The following is a 15,476-nucleotide window of genomic DNA, read 5'->3' on the forward strand; positions in this document are numbered from 1 at the left end:
GCTTTAAAGGAAGTGATGCTTCTTACATTCAAAACATTTATTTATATTCAAACTTGGGACCTCTGAACCGGGTGTAACTTCCACAGAGGGATGAGGGAAGTGTCCTCCTCTCCACCCTCCAAGGTCACAGAGATGACCTTTACTGATGTTTATAAATGGAGTCATCGGGCAGTCCAGCTGTGAGAATCCAGCTGTGGGAGGAGCTACCACGTGCCAGCAGCAGCAGATGAAGAGTGTAAAACTCCCCCTGATCTATTCAGCTGAGATCAGGGGGAGTCACTTCACTCTTCTCTGATTTTGAAAGCTGTTTGATGAACCTGCAAACTTTCCTCAAACTGGCAGCCCATCACCGAGGGCGCGCCCCGGACACGCCCCCTCAACATGAAGTCACAGAAACACGCCCCCTGTTTCCTGCCTGTAACAAGCTGCTCGATGCAGCCGGAAAAATACAACACAATGACCTTCAAAATAAAAGCTCATACTTTACAAAACAAAGTTACAAATACATTGAGAAAGAAATGTTAAAAACAACCAAAAACCAAAGAGTTTTAATATATAGCAAACTCACTGTGTTGGTTTGCCATTTTCAGCCTAAATAAATAATAAAGACACAATAATGCAACACAAAAAAAAGTTAACAAGTGCTCCTCTCTGAGAAACACATAACCTGTCCTTACAGTCTGTCTCATGTTTGTCTCTTACTAATACAATATATTTTTAGGGTATTTCATTATAGAGAAGTTGGTTGATATATTTCTCAGATTCATTTACAACAGGGAGAGAAAATAAAAACGAAAATGTTCATTAAATAAAAACTAAACCAGAATTAAAAATGGAACTGAAATAGAGAACAAAAAATCAAAACGAAATGGAAAAGAAAAACGAAATGACTAAAACCATTTGGAACTTTTTCAGACAAAAAATGTCGTATTCTGGTTCTTCCGTTCTTTTATTTTGAAAAGGCCTCACCGGATGTGTGTTGCGGTGTCGTCAAGGTAACTTGAAGCTCGATCATTTCCTGCTCCCAGCTCGGTCTTGTATTCAGTAAAGCCCCAGTGCAGCAAAGGTCTGGAGGACCAGTGTTCCCAGTGAACCCAGCGGAGTGTCGGTGAGGAGTGCCGACAGGTTTCCGTTAAAGCACCGGAAGTACCGGAAGGATGGCGAAAACGTACGACTACCTGTTCAAACTGCTGCTGATCGGAGACAGCGGCGTCGGTAAAACCTGCCTGCTGTTCCGGTTCAGTGAAGACGCCTTCAACACCACCTTCATCTCCACCATCGGTGAGTCCTGACCCCCCCCCCCCCCTCCCGGTTTAACGGAGGGGCAGCACACGTGACCACACCGCGAGCTGTCACCTGTCCAGGTGGGAGCTGACGTAGCGTAACGGAGCTCAGGGCTGGTTACCGGGGAGGGGGGGGGGGGCTCACAGTCCAGATGTTACCTACACAGATAGATGTGACCTTTGACCCTCACTGATCAGGACACATCAGCTGATCGATGACGTCATCAGCGGCTGTTTGATTACCTGTCAGCAACACCTTTGAAATCCATCAGCTGTAAAAGCACCAAGTTTAAAGTTTAATGAGTTGATTTAAAAGTAGGAAGGTGTTTTTTGTAGTTTCAGTAATTTAGTCCAAAACTCTGACGTCACATCACAGAGTGCAAGTATTGAAAAAAAAAAAACACATTATAGGAAACATTCTCTCAAAAGTTTAGAAAATGAATCTGTAAAGTATTTAAATGTTGATTAATTCTAAGTAGGAGGTCGGAGTGAGGACGGCGGTGGATCGTGAACGATAAGGCGTTGTTAATAGTGAGGCGTGTAGCTGACGTGATTGACAGGTGAGGCGTGTAGCTGACATGATTGACAGGTGAGGCGTGACGTCACGGTTCATCAAGAGGCTTAAACCCTGCCTCAGCTTGAGACAGGATTTCCAGCGTGGCGACGGCTGCTGCTGATGAGCGCTCCTTTACTGTCAGATCTCCATCCATGAACACGACAGTCTGTTCATCCTGTACCAGGAGGTCAGAGGTCATCAGACACACACACACACACACACACACACACTTTCCTCTGTGTGTTTCCTGTTCGGTTGAGCGAGCAGAGCCGAGCGTGTCTTCCTGGTTGAGACAGGAAGTGAGACTGTCTTCTTCTGTGTGTGTGTGTGTGTGTGTGTGTGTGTGTGTGTGTGTGTGTGTGTGTGTGTGTGTGTGTGTGTGTGTGTGTGTGTGTGTGTGTGTGTGGTTCAAGTCAAAATGAAAGTGCTCAAAGAATATGAAGGTGTTTATGTTCCAGAACTGAAGATAAACTTTGTGTTTCAATGACTCACGAGTGTGTGTGTGTGTGTGTGTGTGTGTGTGTGTGTGTGTGTGTGTGTGTGTGTGTGTGTGTGTAAAGGTTTGTAGAGAAGAACAAACAGCAGCTGTGATGTTTTTTTTATTTTTATTTTGTTAGAAGCTTAAATGATCCTCGTGTTTGAAAGAAGAAGAAGAAGAGCAGCGCCCTCTGCAGTGATGTCATCAGAAGCGGTCGCCACGTAGCGTCCGCGACTTTTCTCTCGGTTCGGATGCCGATACTTGACGAATTTTAAATATGCTAACCCACAATCCTTTGCTGCTGTGGTCGGACAGAGGATGCACTGTCACCACGCTGCCGGGGTCTCGTGAGAGTCAGCTGACCTCTGACTGTGTGTGTGTGTGTGTGTGTGTGTGTGTGTGTGTGTGTGTGTGTGTGTGTGTGTGTGTGTGTGTGTGTGTGTGTGTGTGTGTGTGTGTGTGTGTGTTTGTGTGTGTGTGTGTGTGTGTGTGACACTGATGGATTCATCACAGACTGAACACAAAGAAACCGTCCTCCGTACGTCGACTCAGAGAAGTCACAAACTGTTTCTCGTCTCTGAAGACCTGAACCACTTTTTCTTTGTTGGCTGCGCGGAGCAGACGAGGAAGGAGGTCACTGCTGACCTGCACGTTTCCGTAGCAACCAGCAGTAACTGGCTTTCACTTCCTGGTGACGGAGAAGAATGAAGAGTGAACGTTCAGAGTTCTCTGTGTGGAGCTGCTGGGACCTACAGAGACACATTTCAACTCTTTTAGATCGGAGACGGAGTTTGGCACTTTATAACTGTTGCTCACGCAGCAGAGAGTGTGTGTGTGTGTGTGTGTGTGTGTGTGTGTGTGTGTGTGTGTGTGTGTGTGTGTGTGTGTGTGTGTGTGTGTGTGTGTGTGTGTGTGTGTGTGTGTGTGTGTGTGTGTGTGTGTGTGTGTGTGTGTGTGTGTGTGTGTGAGTGTGTGTGTGTGTGAGTGTGTGTGTGTCTGTGACATGTGAGGAGGTGGGACTGAAGCAGAGTGCAGCAGGTGCAGCCTGTCGGAGGGAGGTGAGGTCAGGTGATCACGACTGACACGATACATTTCCACTGTTTATAATAAAGAGGAGCTGATGCCTCACAGCGAGGGGGGGGCGGGGGAGGGGGGGGGGATTTGAACCAGCATCTCCTCTGCGCTGTGAGCAGGAAACACGGCAGGAAACGGAGCCGCTGTCAGGCTTCTTGGAAACAGATTTTCTCTCTGCAGCAGGAAACAACGGGCACGCACATTTTTTGTTTGTTAAAAATATCCCTAACTTCCTTTTTTTTTTTTTTTAAATTCAGAGTCACACCCAATCAGCTGACAGATTTTAACACCCAGGGCCGAGAATCAAGCGCACCTCTGTGGGTGGGCGGGGTTAATGGACAGAGACAGACAGATATATGACCTGCAGGATGTTTGAAAAACAAAGTGCTGAAACATTGTTCCACTCAAGTGTTCAGTCCATGACATCACGTTTCACACGTGATCAGAGTGAACTCGAGTGTGTGTGTGTGTGTGTGTGTGTGTGTGTGTGTTGTTGACTTTCTCTCTCTCTCTCGTGTTTCAGGCATCGACTTTAAGATCAGGACGGTGGAGCTCGATGGAAAGAAGATCAAACTTCAGATCTGGTGAGTTTGGACTCTCAGTGTCTCGTGATTGTTTGAACCGCAGAGTGTCTGGACGAGGGAGACGGCTGATTGGACCGCTGAGCCACAGCCTCCTCACCTCCTAACCTCCTCACCCAGAGAACCAACAGAGAGTCAGACGACCGCCCGTCTCTCTTTATAGAACGAGTGTGAACAGATCAGAGCTGGTTTATTTGTCGAGAGCTTCACTCTGTGCTTTAAACAAAACACGAGGAAACACTGTGAATAATATGATGGACACTGAGGGGTCAGAGGTCAGCGCTAAGTGTGCTTCCTGTTCGTGCAGGGACACGGCAGGTCAGGAGAGATTCAGGACCATCACAACGGCCTATTACAGAGGAGCTATGGTAAGACACGCCCCTCTCTGCTGTGTGTGTGTGTGTGTCCTTTTACACATCCGGAGCTAAAATGTCACCGACCTTCAGGGCACTTCCTGTTCTGACGTCACAGCGTACGTCACTTCCTGTCCTTTGTGTTTCAGGGCATCATGCTGGTGTATGACATCACCAACGAGAAGTCCTTCGACAACATCAGGAACTGGATACGCAACATCGAGGAGGTACGACCCCCCCCAGACCCCCCCCCCCGCCATGACATCACTCCACGTGCAGATAGAGTTTGTGTAAAAGTAGTCGAGCAGAAACATCACTTTGAAGTTGAACATTTGAGCCAATCTGGTTCAGAGCTGCCATCTAGTGGTCAAAAGGGTGAAAAACACCCTGTGAGGACGGAAAGTCTCGGATCAATATTGGAGATGTTTTTTTAACAGATTTAGTTTTTTTTTTTTTTGCAGCACGCGTCTTCGGACGTGGAGAGGATGGTTCTTGGAAACAAATGCGACATGAACGACAAGAGACAAGTGTCCAAGGAGAGAGGAGAGAAGGTCTGTCAGAGTCAGGCTGTCTAAAACCAGTGAAACCATTTCTCCCAGTACCTGTGTGCTCACATGTCATGTCTCGTCTCTCAGCTGGCCATCGATTACGGGATCAAGTTTTTGGAAACCAGCGCGAAGTCCAGCATCAACGTGGAGGAGGTGAGTCCTGCTCGGAGATTTAACCCCCCCCCCCCCCGCCCCCCTTCATGGAGGCCGTTAAATAACGATGAGAGTTTCTCTGCTCCTCAGGCCTTTTTCACGCTCGGCAGAGACATCATGACGAGACTCAACAGAAAGATGGTGAGTTCATGGTCACACGGCGAAGACGGCCTGTCAATCAAAACGTCCACTTTGAGCGCTGACTCAGCTTTTTTTTTTCTCGCTGCAGAACGACAACAACCCGTCAGGAGGAGGCGGGCCGGTTAAGATCACAGAGTCTCGATCCAAAAAGAGTTTCTTCAGGTGTACACTGTTGTAGGAGGAGCTTCCACTCTCGCCTGGCTCCTCCCTCTTTTGGCTGCTGCAGGACCGACGCCCCCCCCCCCCCCCCCCCCCCCCGCTGCCGGAGCGTCGCTCGTCACAAACCAACCTGTGGATGAAGAATCAGACGTCTTCATGCTGACTCTCTGCTTCTTAATCAACGCTCGCCTCCTGCACGCCTCTTCCTGTTTGTGTTTTTAACCCTGAGAGGACGCCGCCCGCTCCCCCGCTCCTCCATGACGGCGCTCTCAGACTGTGTCTTAATCCGAGGAGAGCGTTTCTCCTGTGTTTGTTTTTGTTCTGTCACGTGTTGCAGCAGCTCCGCCTGTCATCACGCTGCACGCCGAAGGAAGAAAACGTGTCCGTCCAACAGAGCGGAGCCCGACGAGGAGCCGATCAGATAAGTGACAATCATGACTGACGAGCGTCCGACAGGTCGACCAATCACCAGAGACGCATTTCAAGGTCGTAAACGTGTTGAATCGAGTCTCTGGCGAGCTCGCACATCAGGACGTTAAAATGTGCCGTCGAATCGCCAGAACACGACAACGGGCGTCGGATTGTTTATCATTTCACATCAAGTGAACGTGCGTCCTCTTTTTACCGTTTACAGTTTTATTATCAAAACTTTGAGTCATTTCAGATTTTTACAAATATATTTAGTTTTATATTATTCTATCGTTTCGACGCGGCGCTCACTTTACGAATCGTTCTGAGAGTCTTCAGTCAGCGAGCGCTGAAACTAAACTATACAGTATATAAAGTTATTCTATATCTATTATATATATATTTAATCCAAACACGCGTGTAAATGTTAGCGTGAGCGCTGCTGTCAGCTTTTATTGTTCTGTCTTCTTCTGTGGTGTCGGACTTTAAAAACGCTTCAACATGTTCGTCCAATCAAGTCAGTTTTGAGTTTCACCTGAAGAAATGTTAACTTGACTAACCCGCTGAAAAGGGGGGCGTAGCGCAGCGCCACCTGCTGTCGTGGAGTCAGATTACTACTATAAGTCGAGTCCTGAACACGGGGACCAGGAGTCAGGTCTCCTGATGGAGCTGTAACCGTGGTTACGGTGCATGTAAACGTACTGACAGAAGAATCCGTCGACCTGTGTCGGCGTGTTTAAATCTTCAAACCGACGTGTTCAGTGTCAGACTCTGCGACACGACGCCGTCTCTCGTTTGTGTCGGGCTCATCCTCGAGGTTAAGTTTTAATCTGAAGTATTTCTGTTCATCCAGAACGGAGAATTCCTGAAGTTATTACAGAGCGGCGTTCAAGGTCGATCTGCAAGAAAAAGGTCAAACGTTCATATTTATATTTCCTTTAAGTGTTAAAAAAAAAAAACCTCCATCGGAGCTCAAGGTTGAATCTGATCAGCAGTTTTTATTCCATTTATAAATAAAGTTTAAGATGGAAAAAAATCTGCCTTTATTTTGGCGGTCACAGAAGTCTTATTGTATTTTTAATGTTATTGATGTGTTATTTTAGTCTTAAAGAAATGATCAGACTCTTTGTGTTGACGTTCCTCGAGCCATCTTTGTCGTCACGTCTTCAAACTTCAAACATTCATTTGATGAATTCTAAATTTTATTTTGTATTTTTAAAAATGACTCATTCATCCCCATCAGTGAGACTTTTTAGACTTCCTTTTCTTAAATATAAAAACTACTTCAAGTCTTTGTCATCGTCTAACAGGAAGTCGTCGCCTTCTCGCCGTGCGTGGATAAATCGTGTGTTTAGTTTACAGACTCACTGCAGCAGTGTTACTACAATGAGTATTTTTTTATCTTGCGTCTCGCCTCCAGCTGCACTTTACGTCCCGCGTGTTTCTAAACCGAAGTGCTTTAACGTTCACGTTCGTTTAACGGCGTGTTCTCGCTTTTCCTCCCTGAGCTGAAACATTATTGAACCTTCGAGTTCAAACCAGCTTCAGTGTTTATTTTTAAATTAGCTGAGAGACGGTTGTTGTTGAATGTGGCGAACAAACGGAGGAGGAGGTTGAACGACAGAATAGACTGGTGTAGTAATGACGTATTTTTGGAGGCCAACCCGAAAAAATGGCGCCGGTGGTTCCTACAAAAATTGTTGCGTTGGATTTTGGATGATTGCAGAAAATAATCTCGTTTCTGATGTGTAGCTGTTCAGTTCAGATGGATAATCTTTACAGATAAACATCATTTATAAGAAGTCTGAAGAGTTAATGCAGCCCAGAGAAGTAAAAAGCTAACGTTATGCTACAATCTAACGTTATGCTACAAGCTAGCTACCCCGCGGTTTATTATGACGTCACGACCGTTAAGCTTCCGAACTCGACTTTTAGAGTTAGGAACCCACGGCGCTAAAATGCTAACTCACTTCCTGGTTTCAGGACTCAAAGCTACACCAGTCTGTTGCACCTAATCTTTTTTTTTTTTTCTTCAGCAGTTGCAAAAAAAACTCCGCAAAAGTTTCTCTCATTAGTTTCCCGAACTCCTGTGGTTGTCATGGCGATGTAAACATGCACTTATTTCTTCTTTTTTTTTTGTTTGCCCTCCGTCCACACACGTCATGTGACTGGAAGCTCTGACTTTGATCGATCACACCAAATGAAGGATGTTTACGTTTCTCGAGGTTTTTTCTTTCATCACCGTTTGTTGTTTCTCTCTCTTTTTTTTTTTTTGAATGTTTTTTTTTCTGTTTCACTCTCGAATAGGAACAAAACCAAAATGAGTTTAAATCCTGTAAACACACGCAGCCTTCTTCTTCTGAGCTGATCATGAAGTGAACTCATCAGTGTTTCTGAGGCCTCTGAACTTCAACCTTATTTGATTTATTGTAAATTGTAATACGTCGTTTGTTTTGTTTTTTTTGCAGCACTTTGTAACTTTGATAAGAAAAAATGTGTCTATGCAAATATATAATGATTATAAAGATTATTTGATGTGTCTGACATGTGGTCAGGTGTGTTAATGGGGGGGGGGGATCAGAGCTGCAGGAAGACATCATAAACCCTCAGAGTTCAGTGAGATGTTTCAGCGTGGCTCGTTAAAAATCAACAGACTTCATTTCTTGAGTTTGTTGAGATGAGTTCAGTCTCAGAAGTGACGAAAGACAAATGACGGCTCTAAACGCGAGGGCCAGATGTTTTACGATCACTCCTAGAAAATGAACCAACATGAACTCCCAGGATGCACTTCTGTCTCCCTGAAAGTCGCTCTGGTTGCCCCGCTGCATCCTCATCGTCTCTGTCTTTCGTTTCCTGCTCTGTGATGTCACGGCGGTGTCAGCTGATCATCCAATAAACAACTTTTTTATTAAAACACTGGTTTCATTGTTCCTAAAGTTACTTTTCATCCTCTTATCGTTTATTTATGATTATGCATATTGAGCCTGCAGTTTCTGCTCTCTGCCTGTAGGGGCGGCGGAGATTCTGTTATTCCAAACATTAAAAAAAAAAATGTCTAGAAAAATAAAATTCAATCATTAAAATTATGAATTTAACTCACTGTAATGATGCATCCAGAGTTTAGTAGACCAGGGGAGTCTCGTCATGGTTCTGGTTCTGGTCCAGGTGAAGCTGTGGGCCTCATCACCTGTTACCAAACAGGAAGGAGGATTTTACGCATCTAAAAAAAAATATTGGGGGGGTAAAATCAAGAAAAAATTCAGCACAAACAAAATTAATTGGTACAATTAATTACATTAATTGGTGTGTGTGTGTGTGTGTGTGCGTGTGTGTGTGTGCTCACAGGACCTGAACTTAATCAGACCTGCCAGGTGTTAACTCGAAGGAGAGTTAATTCAGTTGTTTTAATCTGTAATTGATCAATTAAAAATGATCGATGTGTTTATTTCTCGTCTCCTTTCATACTTCATCTACTCCTTTTCTCATACACTTCCTTCCTTTTTCCTCCTCTCCTAGTTTGCTTAATTCCTTCTCCATCTCCTCACACCCTGCTTTTCCTTGAACTCTTTCCTTCCTTCCTTTAGTCCAGACCCGCTTCTGTCTCCTCCTCTCCTTATTCACCTCCTTCTATCATCGTGTGGATGCTTGTTCATGTCATTTTTACAATCCATGGTTTCAAGCTGTCCAGTTTTCTGTGATTTGATCTCAAGGTTGTAAACAGACTCACCAGCAGGTGGCAGCATTGTTGAAGTAAACTCCCCTCTCTCCTCTTCAGAGACGTCCCGCTCTCCTCAAACCTGCACTTTTAAACATTTACATTTAGGAAAACAGACATTTTACAAACTGCAGACCTGGAGCATGCAGGTGGTCTCAGGTCTCAGGTGGGTTCTGCAAAAAAAAAAAAAAAAAAAAGGACAAATTATGATTGGCACAAGACACTCTTGTATTAGCACATTTCCAACAGCCTCACTCACTCGTTTCCTTCTCGCCAAGTTTTCTGCCACACTCTCCATCAGCTCACCTGGAAGTGTTCTGCATGTCGTCAATTTGTTTTCCAAAATGTAAAAAAAAAGTCTCAAGCTTCGCAAGTGTTTCAAACTTTGATTTGCACTTCCCGGCCACCGTAGTAGTTTCATCTGGTAGGCTACACCTTTACCGATGACCGAGGTGCATGGAGCTCCAGCAACACTTCAAGAATCCACCTCGGTCTGATAAAGTTCATCTTCATACTGAAAATGTTTCTGGAGCTTTTTGACCTCATGAATGAGAAACAAACATTTAGTTTGACTTTTAACCTCAACATAAAAATAATAAAAAAATAAAAAGTGCTGTTCAGGTACTAAAATCGACCAAAAAATGAACATTAAAAACAAATCAGGAAGTATAAAAGAGTGTAATCGAGTGTCTTGAGCTTGGCTTTAAAAACATCCGTAATAAATATAAAAAGGAAACTCGATAAACTAAATATCTACAACTGGTTAAATTATTCATCTGATATCAAAGTACCTGATATCAAAGTACCTCTTTTTTTTCTTTTTTTCTCCAAAGATTTTTCCAGAAAATTAAAAACACCTTTATATATTTTTGGACATTTTAAAAACATCAACAGATGACTGAACAACCTCAGGTTTGAGATATCGTTCAAGACAAAAACTTCAGACTTGATCGGTTTGAAACAAACTCATGTTTATTATTCAAGTAAGAAAAGTGACAGCAGACACTCAGCTGTGGGTTTATTTACACACATGTACAGTTAAGTCCGGCTGGTCCTGGACCGGCTCGGACACAAAACCAGAAGAACTCCTCACGAGCCGGGTCGAGCTCATGACCGAGTGAGGAGTGGAACTAAACACACACAGAGAGAGAGAGAGAGAAGATTTATTAAACTCTAACAGTCTTTATTTACAGAACAAACTCGACCGGAGCTCGACGACACGAACGGAAACCAAACAAACATGGCCGACTCAAATCTGAGAGGAAACTTCAACACGAGGACGACGACGACCTGAAGACAGAGAGAGACAAACTGAGCGTATGTTTTAAACCAACGTCATGCATTCAAACATGTCTGAAGCTTCTCTTACCTACGAGTCCACGGGGTCAGCTGACTCACACGACGGTGGCCGGGCTGATGACCGGCGCCGTTTTCTGCGGACAGACGGACAGGAAGTTAACGTGCGGTCACGTCAGGAAAACGTTGATCTTTCAAAGACTTCTTTTGCACTCACGGGTGAAATGTACGAGCTGCTGAGGTGCTGTTTGTTGGAGGAGGAGCAGTAGGAGGAGGACGAGGAGGAGGAGGGCTGGATGGAGGGGGAGGGGCTCGCCTCCTCCTGCAGCGCCTCCTGCAGGTTGGAGGAGACGCAGCCGCTGTCGGAGCCGGTGGAGCCCGAGAGACAGCGAGACGACGAGCCTGAACTCTCCGTGGCTGAGGAGGAGAGAGGAGGAGAAAGAGAGAGGAGGATTTTACGGGCTGACCTGGTGCATTATGGGAAATGTAGTTTTAAAGATCTCCTTCTTTCCAGAGTTGTAACTGTAGAAACTAAACGCTGAGAGTGGAGGCGGTCTGAGAGCTGACTTTAAACAAGTCACATCCTGGTTGAGATTTGAAGGCGTTTAACCCGCCTCCCGCCACACGGGAAAATACGCTAAACTGCACGCCACTGCAACCGCCCAAAAATCCTCTCCGGCCCGTAAAGTCGTGAAACACAAAAAAAAGAGCGGCGGTGTGTGTTTACGTACTCATGGAGGGCTGGCTGCTGGTCTCGTGCTCCTGCTCGTCTTCTTCGATACAGGAAGTGATGAAGGCGCTCTCGGCGGCGGGAGACGAGGAGAGCGTTTGACTGGAGGAGGAGGAAGAAGAGCGGAGCGACGGTTCAAACGTGATTCTGAATAAACCCCGAGCAGGTGTGTGTGTGTGTGTGTGTTGTACCTGTACATGTGCATGTGCAGGTTGAGCGGTCCGAGCAGGCCGGACGACGAGAGTCCCGAGGCCGCGGCGTCGGAGCTCCCCGATCCCCGCTTGAAAGGGTTGGAGTGATCGAAGACGGAGACGGCGATGGACGCTCGCGTTCTGGCACCTAAAGGGACACACGGACATTTGAGAGGCGATCGGAAAAGCTGCGTTCCGACTTTAAGGAGACGTCTGTGGGAACGGCGTGCGACCTCGGCTCTTCATGATGTAGTGAACGGCTCGGTCGCTGATGGCGGCGTCGCTCGGCTGGATGTCCAGAAAAGGTTTGCTGCCCACTCCCATCGACACCATCTCCTTCTGACGCATCTCTGAAACGCAGACAGGAAGTGAGTCTTTGAGAGTGTGTGTGTGTGTGTGTGTGTGTGTGTGTGTGTGTGTGTGCGTGTGTGTGTGTGTGTGTACCTTTGTTCTTGGTGGCCTGCGTCCACAGGATTCGGGCGATCCCGCTCGTCCAGGCGTGTTTGACCTCAATCGTGGCGGGCTGCAGGATGAAGGTCTGGTTCTTCGACGTCCTCCGTCTGAACCAGATCTCGAAGCGGAGCCCGTTGTCTCCCGCCGACTCGGTCAGACCCACGTCGGCCGTCTGAAAGAGAACGAGGAGCGCAGCGTGAGACTCAGGCGGGTCCACACGGCACGCCGCTCTCCACGCCAGAACACGTTCTTGAGGTCTGTCCGCTCTGGTATTCTGGTGTACCTCATTTGTCAACACAGCTGTCAATCATGTTGTTTTTAAAAGGAATGGGGAGGCGGAGCTTATAAACAGTTCTGCTGCCGGTCAGCAGGGGGCGCTCTAAATGTTTTGGCGGTGTTACCTTGAAGGAGTGTTTGTAGATGAAGACGTCCAGCCCGCCCTCCATCTTCTTGGGTTTGCTGAAGAGCACGAGCTCCTCAAACAGGAAGACGTGACGCTGACACTTCCTCCTGCCGCTCCAGACGGTGAACTCGTCCTGACGGATCAGCTGACCCTGCTCCTTCAGATTCACCTGCAGGGAGGAAGAGCGGCGTCGGGTCAGGCGTCTCTGAGGGAGAAGACGAGGAAGACGAGGAGATGTTCAAACTTACGTCACAGTCTCGGATGGCGTCCATTGCCAACAGGTCGTTGCCGTGGCGAAGCTGGAACTTGACCATGTTGGTGGCGGCTTGCAGGGCGACATGCTCCGCCTCCTGAGCCGCGCCCACCTCCTTCATGAGGTCAGTGAGGAGCAGAGCGTATTTACTCATCCTCTGCACGGGCTTCAACAGGTAGGAGGAGAGATCCATCTTATCCCCCAACTCCACCTGCTTCCTCTGCATGGAGGGGGGAGGAAGAGGAAGAGGGGGGAGGAGGAGGAAGAGGAGGAGGAGGAGGAAGAAGAGGAGGAGGAGGAGGGAAGAGGAAGAGTAGGGAGAGAGGAGGGGGGGAGGAGGAAGAAGAGGAGGAAGAGTAGGGGGAGGAGGAAGAAGAGGAGGGGAGAGTAGGAGGGGGAGGAGGAGGAGGAGGAAGAGGAGGAAGAAGAAGAGGAGGGGAGAGTAAGAGGAGGAGGGAGAGTAGGGGGAGAGGAGGGGGAGGAGGAAGAGGAGGAGGAGGAGGAAGAAGAGGAGGGGAGGAAGAGGAGGGGGGAGAGGAGGAAGAAGGGGGGAGCAAGAGGAGGAGGAAGAGGAGAGTGGAAGATGGCAGAAGAGAAAGGAGGTGGAGGGAAGAAGCAAGAGGAGGAAGAGGAGGGGGGAGGAGGTGGAAGAGGAGGAGCAAGAGGAGAGTGGAAGATGGCAGAAGAGAAAGAAGGAGAGAAGGGAACAGGAAAGAGGGAAGGGAGGGGAAGAAGCAAGAGGAGGAGGAGGAGGAGGAAGAGAGGAGGAAGTGTAAGAAGAGAAAGTGAGGTTGTAAGAACGGAGCGAGGAGGACAAAGACAAGAAGAGACGAAGGTCAGTTCACTGTGTGAATCATGTCCGAGGTGACGAAGACGAGGAGGAGGAGTCCTCACCCTGAAGAAGGAGTGTCCGTGCAGAGCGAGCAGAGCGTCCGACTTGGGTTTGTTCTTGCTGTACAGAGCGTAAAGACTGAACTGCTCCTGCTGCACCAAACAGAAACACACGTTCAGAAATCAAACATCAGCGTGCTGCGCTCCGAGGTCACGTGTTTTTAGCGTGTGCGTGTGCGTACGTGTCTGAGGAAGCAGTGTGGCACTCGGAGCGGGTGTTTCCAGCACGCCTCCAGCTCGTTCAGGAAGAACTGACTGTGGAAGTCCAGAAGTTTCTCCAGGTTTCCGAACACGGACCGAGCGCTTCCCCCGCAGGTCCTGCGGGAGGTCGGCTCGGTCCATCATGGGGAAGTAGTGACGGATGATGTAACTCAGAGAGCGCACGTACTCCCTCTCCGTGGTCACCATCTCCTCGACCACGTGCCGGAGTTTACTGCAGACACAAAACAAGGACACGCTCAGCACGAAGCGGTGACACCGCGTGACCTCCAGCGAGTCGTCGATACTCACCTCCCTCTGGGTCTGGACTCGGCTGCCGGGCTGCCGTTGGTTCTCGGCGTTCCGGGCGTCCCGGGGTTGCTCAGTCCCTGCGCCGCCCAGCTGTGAGCGGGCGTCCTGGGGCAGAGCGTGTGGTCGGCCGCCTCCGAGCTGCTGACCTCCAGGCCGCGGATGAACACGCCCGTGTTTCCTCTGCGCACCGGCTCGCTCAGGGTGCGCGGGTTCGAGCCGTACCGCGACGAGTCGGGCGTGGAGGGACAGTCGAAGCTCTGAGTCTTTCGGAGCTGCTGTCGTCTGCTGAGGAGGAGGAGGAGGGGGAGGAGGCGAAGGATGGCGTGAAGCTGTGGCAGGAGCCGAGGCGGGGGAGACTGGAGGAGGAGCCGACGTCCAGCAGGTCGGGCGACTCCTCGGAGGAGGAGCTGCGGAACAGACGCTGCAGGAGCGGCGTGTGCTGAGGAGTGACGTTTGAGGAGGCGTTGGAGAGGAGCGAGTATGAAGTGCTGCGAGGAGGGGAGGAGGAGTCGCTCTCCTCAGGCGGGCAAGACGAGGACTTATCAAAGACCCCCAAAAGTCCTGACAGGGATTTCCTGGAGGAGGCGGAGCTCCTGCTGATGGCGGAGTCTGACCTCTGTCTGTGGGCGGAGTCTCGCGTCCTGAGCGCCGCCTCCATCTTCCTGTCAAACATCTTCTTGGTCTCCTGACATTTTGACCAGGCGAAGCTCCACTGACGGAGGCCTCGCTCGCCCCCGAAGCTCCTCGGCCAACGCCTTCATCTCCTGGAAGCGGGCGTCGGGGATGGGCGGGTGCTGGCGCTGGTAGTCCTCCAGGCACTCCATCACCGCCTGGCGTTTGTCCGGCAGCGTGCACTCCTCCATGCTGACTCCAGCTAGGTGACGCATACCCTCCAAAGCCCAGCCATAGGCCTGAGAGAGAGAGAGAGAGAGAGAGAGAGAGAGAGAGAGAGAGAGAGAGGAGAGAGAGAGAGAGAGAGAGAGAGAGAGAGAGAGAGTGAGAGTGAGAGAGAGAGAGAGAGAGAGAGAGAGAGAGAGAGAGAGAGTGTGAGAGAGAGAGAGAGAGAGACAGAGAGAGAGAGACAGAGAGAGAGAGAGAGAGAGAGAGAGGGATAGAGAGAGTCAAACAGCTTATTTATGAAGTCCGGGAAAAAGAAATTCCAAATATCTGCTAATCCGGTTTTTTCTGGCCTTAAGACTCGGACTTGTCCTCCTTTGAAATCGGTGGATTATTTTGGCTTTCGCAACTTCTAAACGGATATAACGGATACCACGACGGCTCAACTGGCGGCCCGTGAGCC

General features: G+C 48.5%; 2 protein-coding genes across 3 annotated transcripts in view; one reads left to right on the forward strand and one right to left on the reverse strand.

Annotated features, from left to right (window-relative positions):
* The first annotated feature begins 286 nt into the window (after positions 1-286).
* LOC306821102 (ras-related protein Rab-8B) lies at positions 287-8,278 on the forward strand. 2 transcript variants are annotated; one of them, XM_079339297.1, is made up of 8 exons: positions 287-1,281; positions 3,915-3,975; positions 4,280-4,340; positions 4,475-4,552; positions 4,787-4,876; positions 4,961-5,026; positions 5,117-5,167; positions 5,256-8,278. In XM_079339297.1, the coding sequence occupies exons 1-8, from the start codon at positions 1,158-1,160 to the stop codon at positions 5,343-5,345; spliced, it is 621 nt and encodes a 206-aa protein (XP_079195423.1). In that variant the 5' UTR covers positions 287-1,157; the 3' UTR covers positions 5,346-8,278. The 2 variants fall into 2 exon arrangements, with proteins under 2 accessions (XP_079195423.1, XP_079195422.1); XM_079339296.1 differs by having other exon boundaries at positions 4,961-5,167.
* Positions 8,279-10,399: 2,121 nt separating this feature from the next.
* Positions 10,400-15,476, reverse strand: part of plekhg4 (pleckstrin homology domain containing, family G (with RhoGef domain) member 4) — a 53,160-nt gene continuing 48,083 nt past the window's right edge. Inside the window, 15 exon segments of the mRNA XM_079339280.1 lie at positions 10,400-10,739; positions 10,819-10,882; positions 10,963-11,162; positions 11,477-11,577; positions 11,667-11,814; positions 11,900-12,016; positions 12,111-12,291; positions 12,521-12,691; positions 12,771-12,995; positions 13,670-13,759; positions 13,849-13,959; positions 13,961-14,099; positions 14,177-14,462; positions 14,465-14,909; positions 14,911-15,087. Of these exon segments, the coding sequence (XP_079195406.1) occupies positions 10,844-10,882; positions 10,963-11,162; positions 11,477-11,577; positions 11,667-11,814; positions 11,900-12,016; positions 12,111-12,291; positions 12,521-12,691; positions 12,771-12,995; positions 13,670-13,759; positions 13,849-13,959; positions 13,961-14,099; positions 14,177-14,462; positions 14,465-14,909; positions 14,911-15,087 (2,430 nt within the window). The 3' untranslated portion in view covers positions 10,400-10,739; positions 10,819-10,843.

The sequence above is a fragment of the Symphodus melops genome (genome assembly GCF_947650265.1).
Source record: "Symphodus melops genome assembly, chromosome: 3".
In the NCBI taxonomy this organism is placed as follows: domain Eukaryota; kingdom Metazoa; phylum Chordata; class Actinopteri; order Labriformes; family Labridae; genus Symphodus; species Symphodus melops.

Excerpts from the sequence above, each read along its gene's own strand:
- LOC306821102 (XM_079339296.1), top strand. The coding sequence starts at position 1,158 with ATGGCGAAAACGTACGACTACCTGTTCAAACTGCTGCTGATCGGAGAC. Across the intron at positions 4,553-4,786 it reads GGATACGCAACATCGAGGAG|CACGCGTCTTCGGACGTGGA; the intron begins GTACGACCCCCC and ends TTTTTTTTGCAG. Across the intron at positions 4,877-4,960 it reads CCAAGGAGAGAGGAGAGAAG|CTGGCCATCGATTACGGGAT; the intron begins GTCTGTCAGAGT and ends CTCGTCTCTCAG.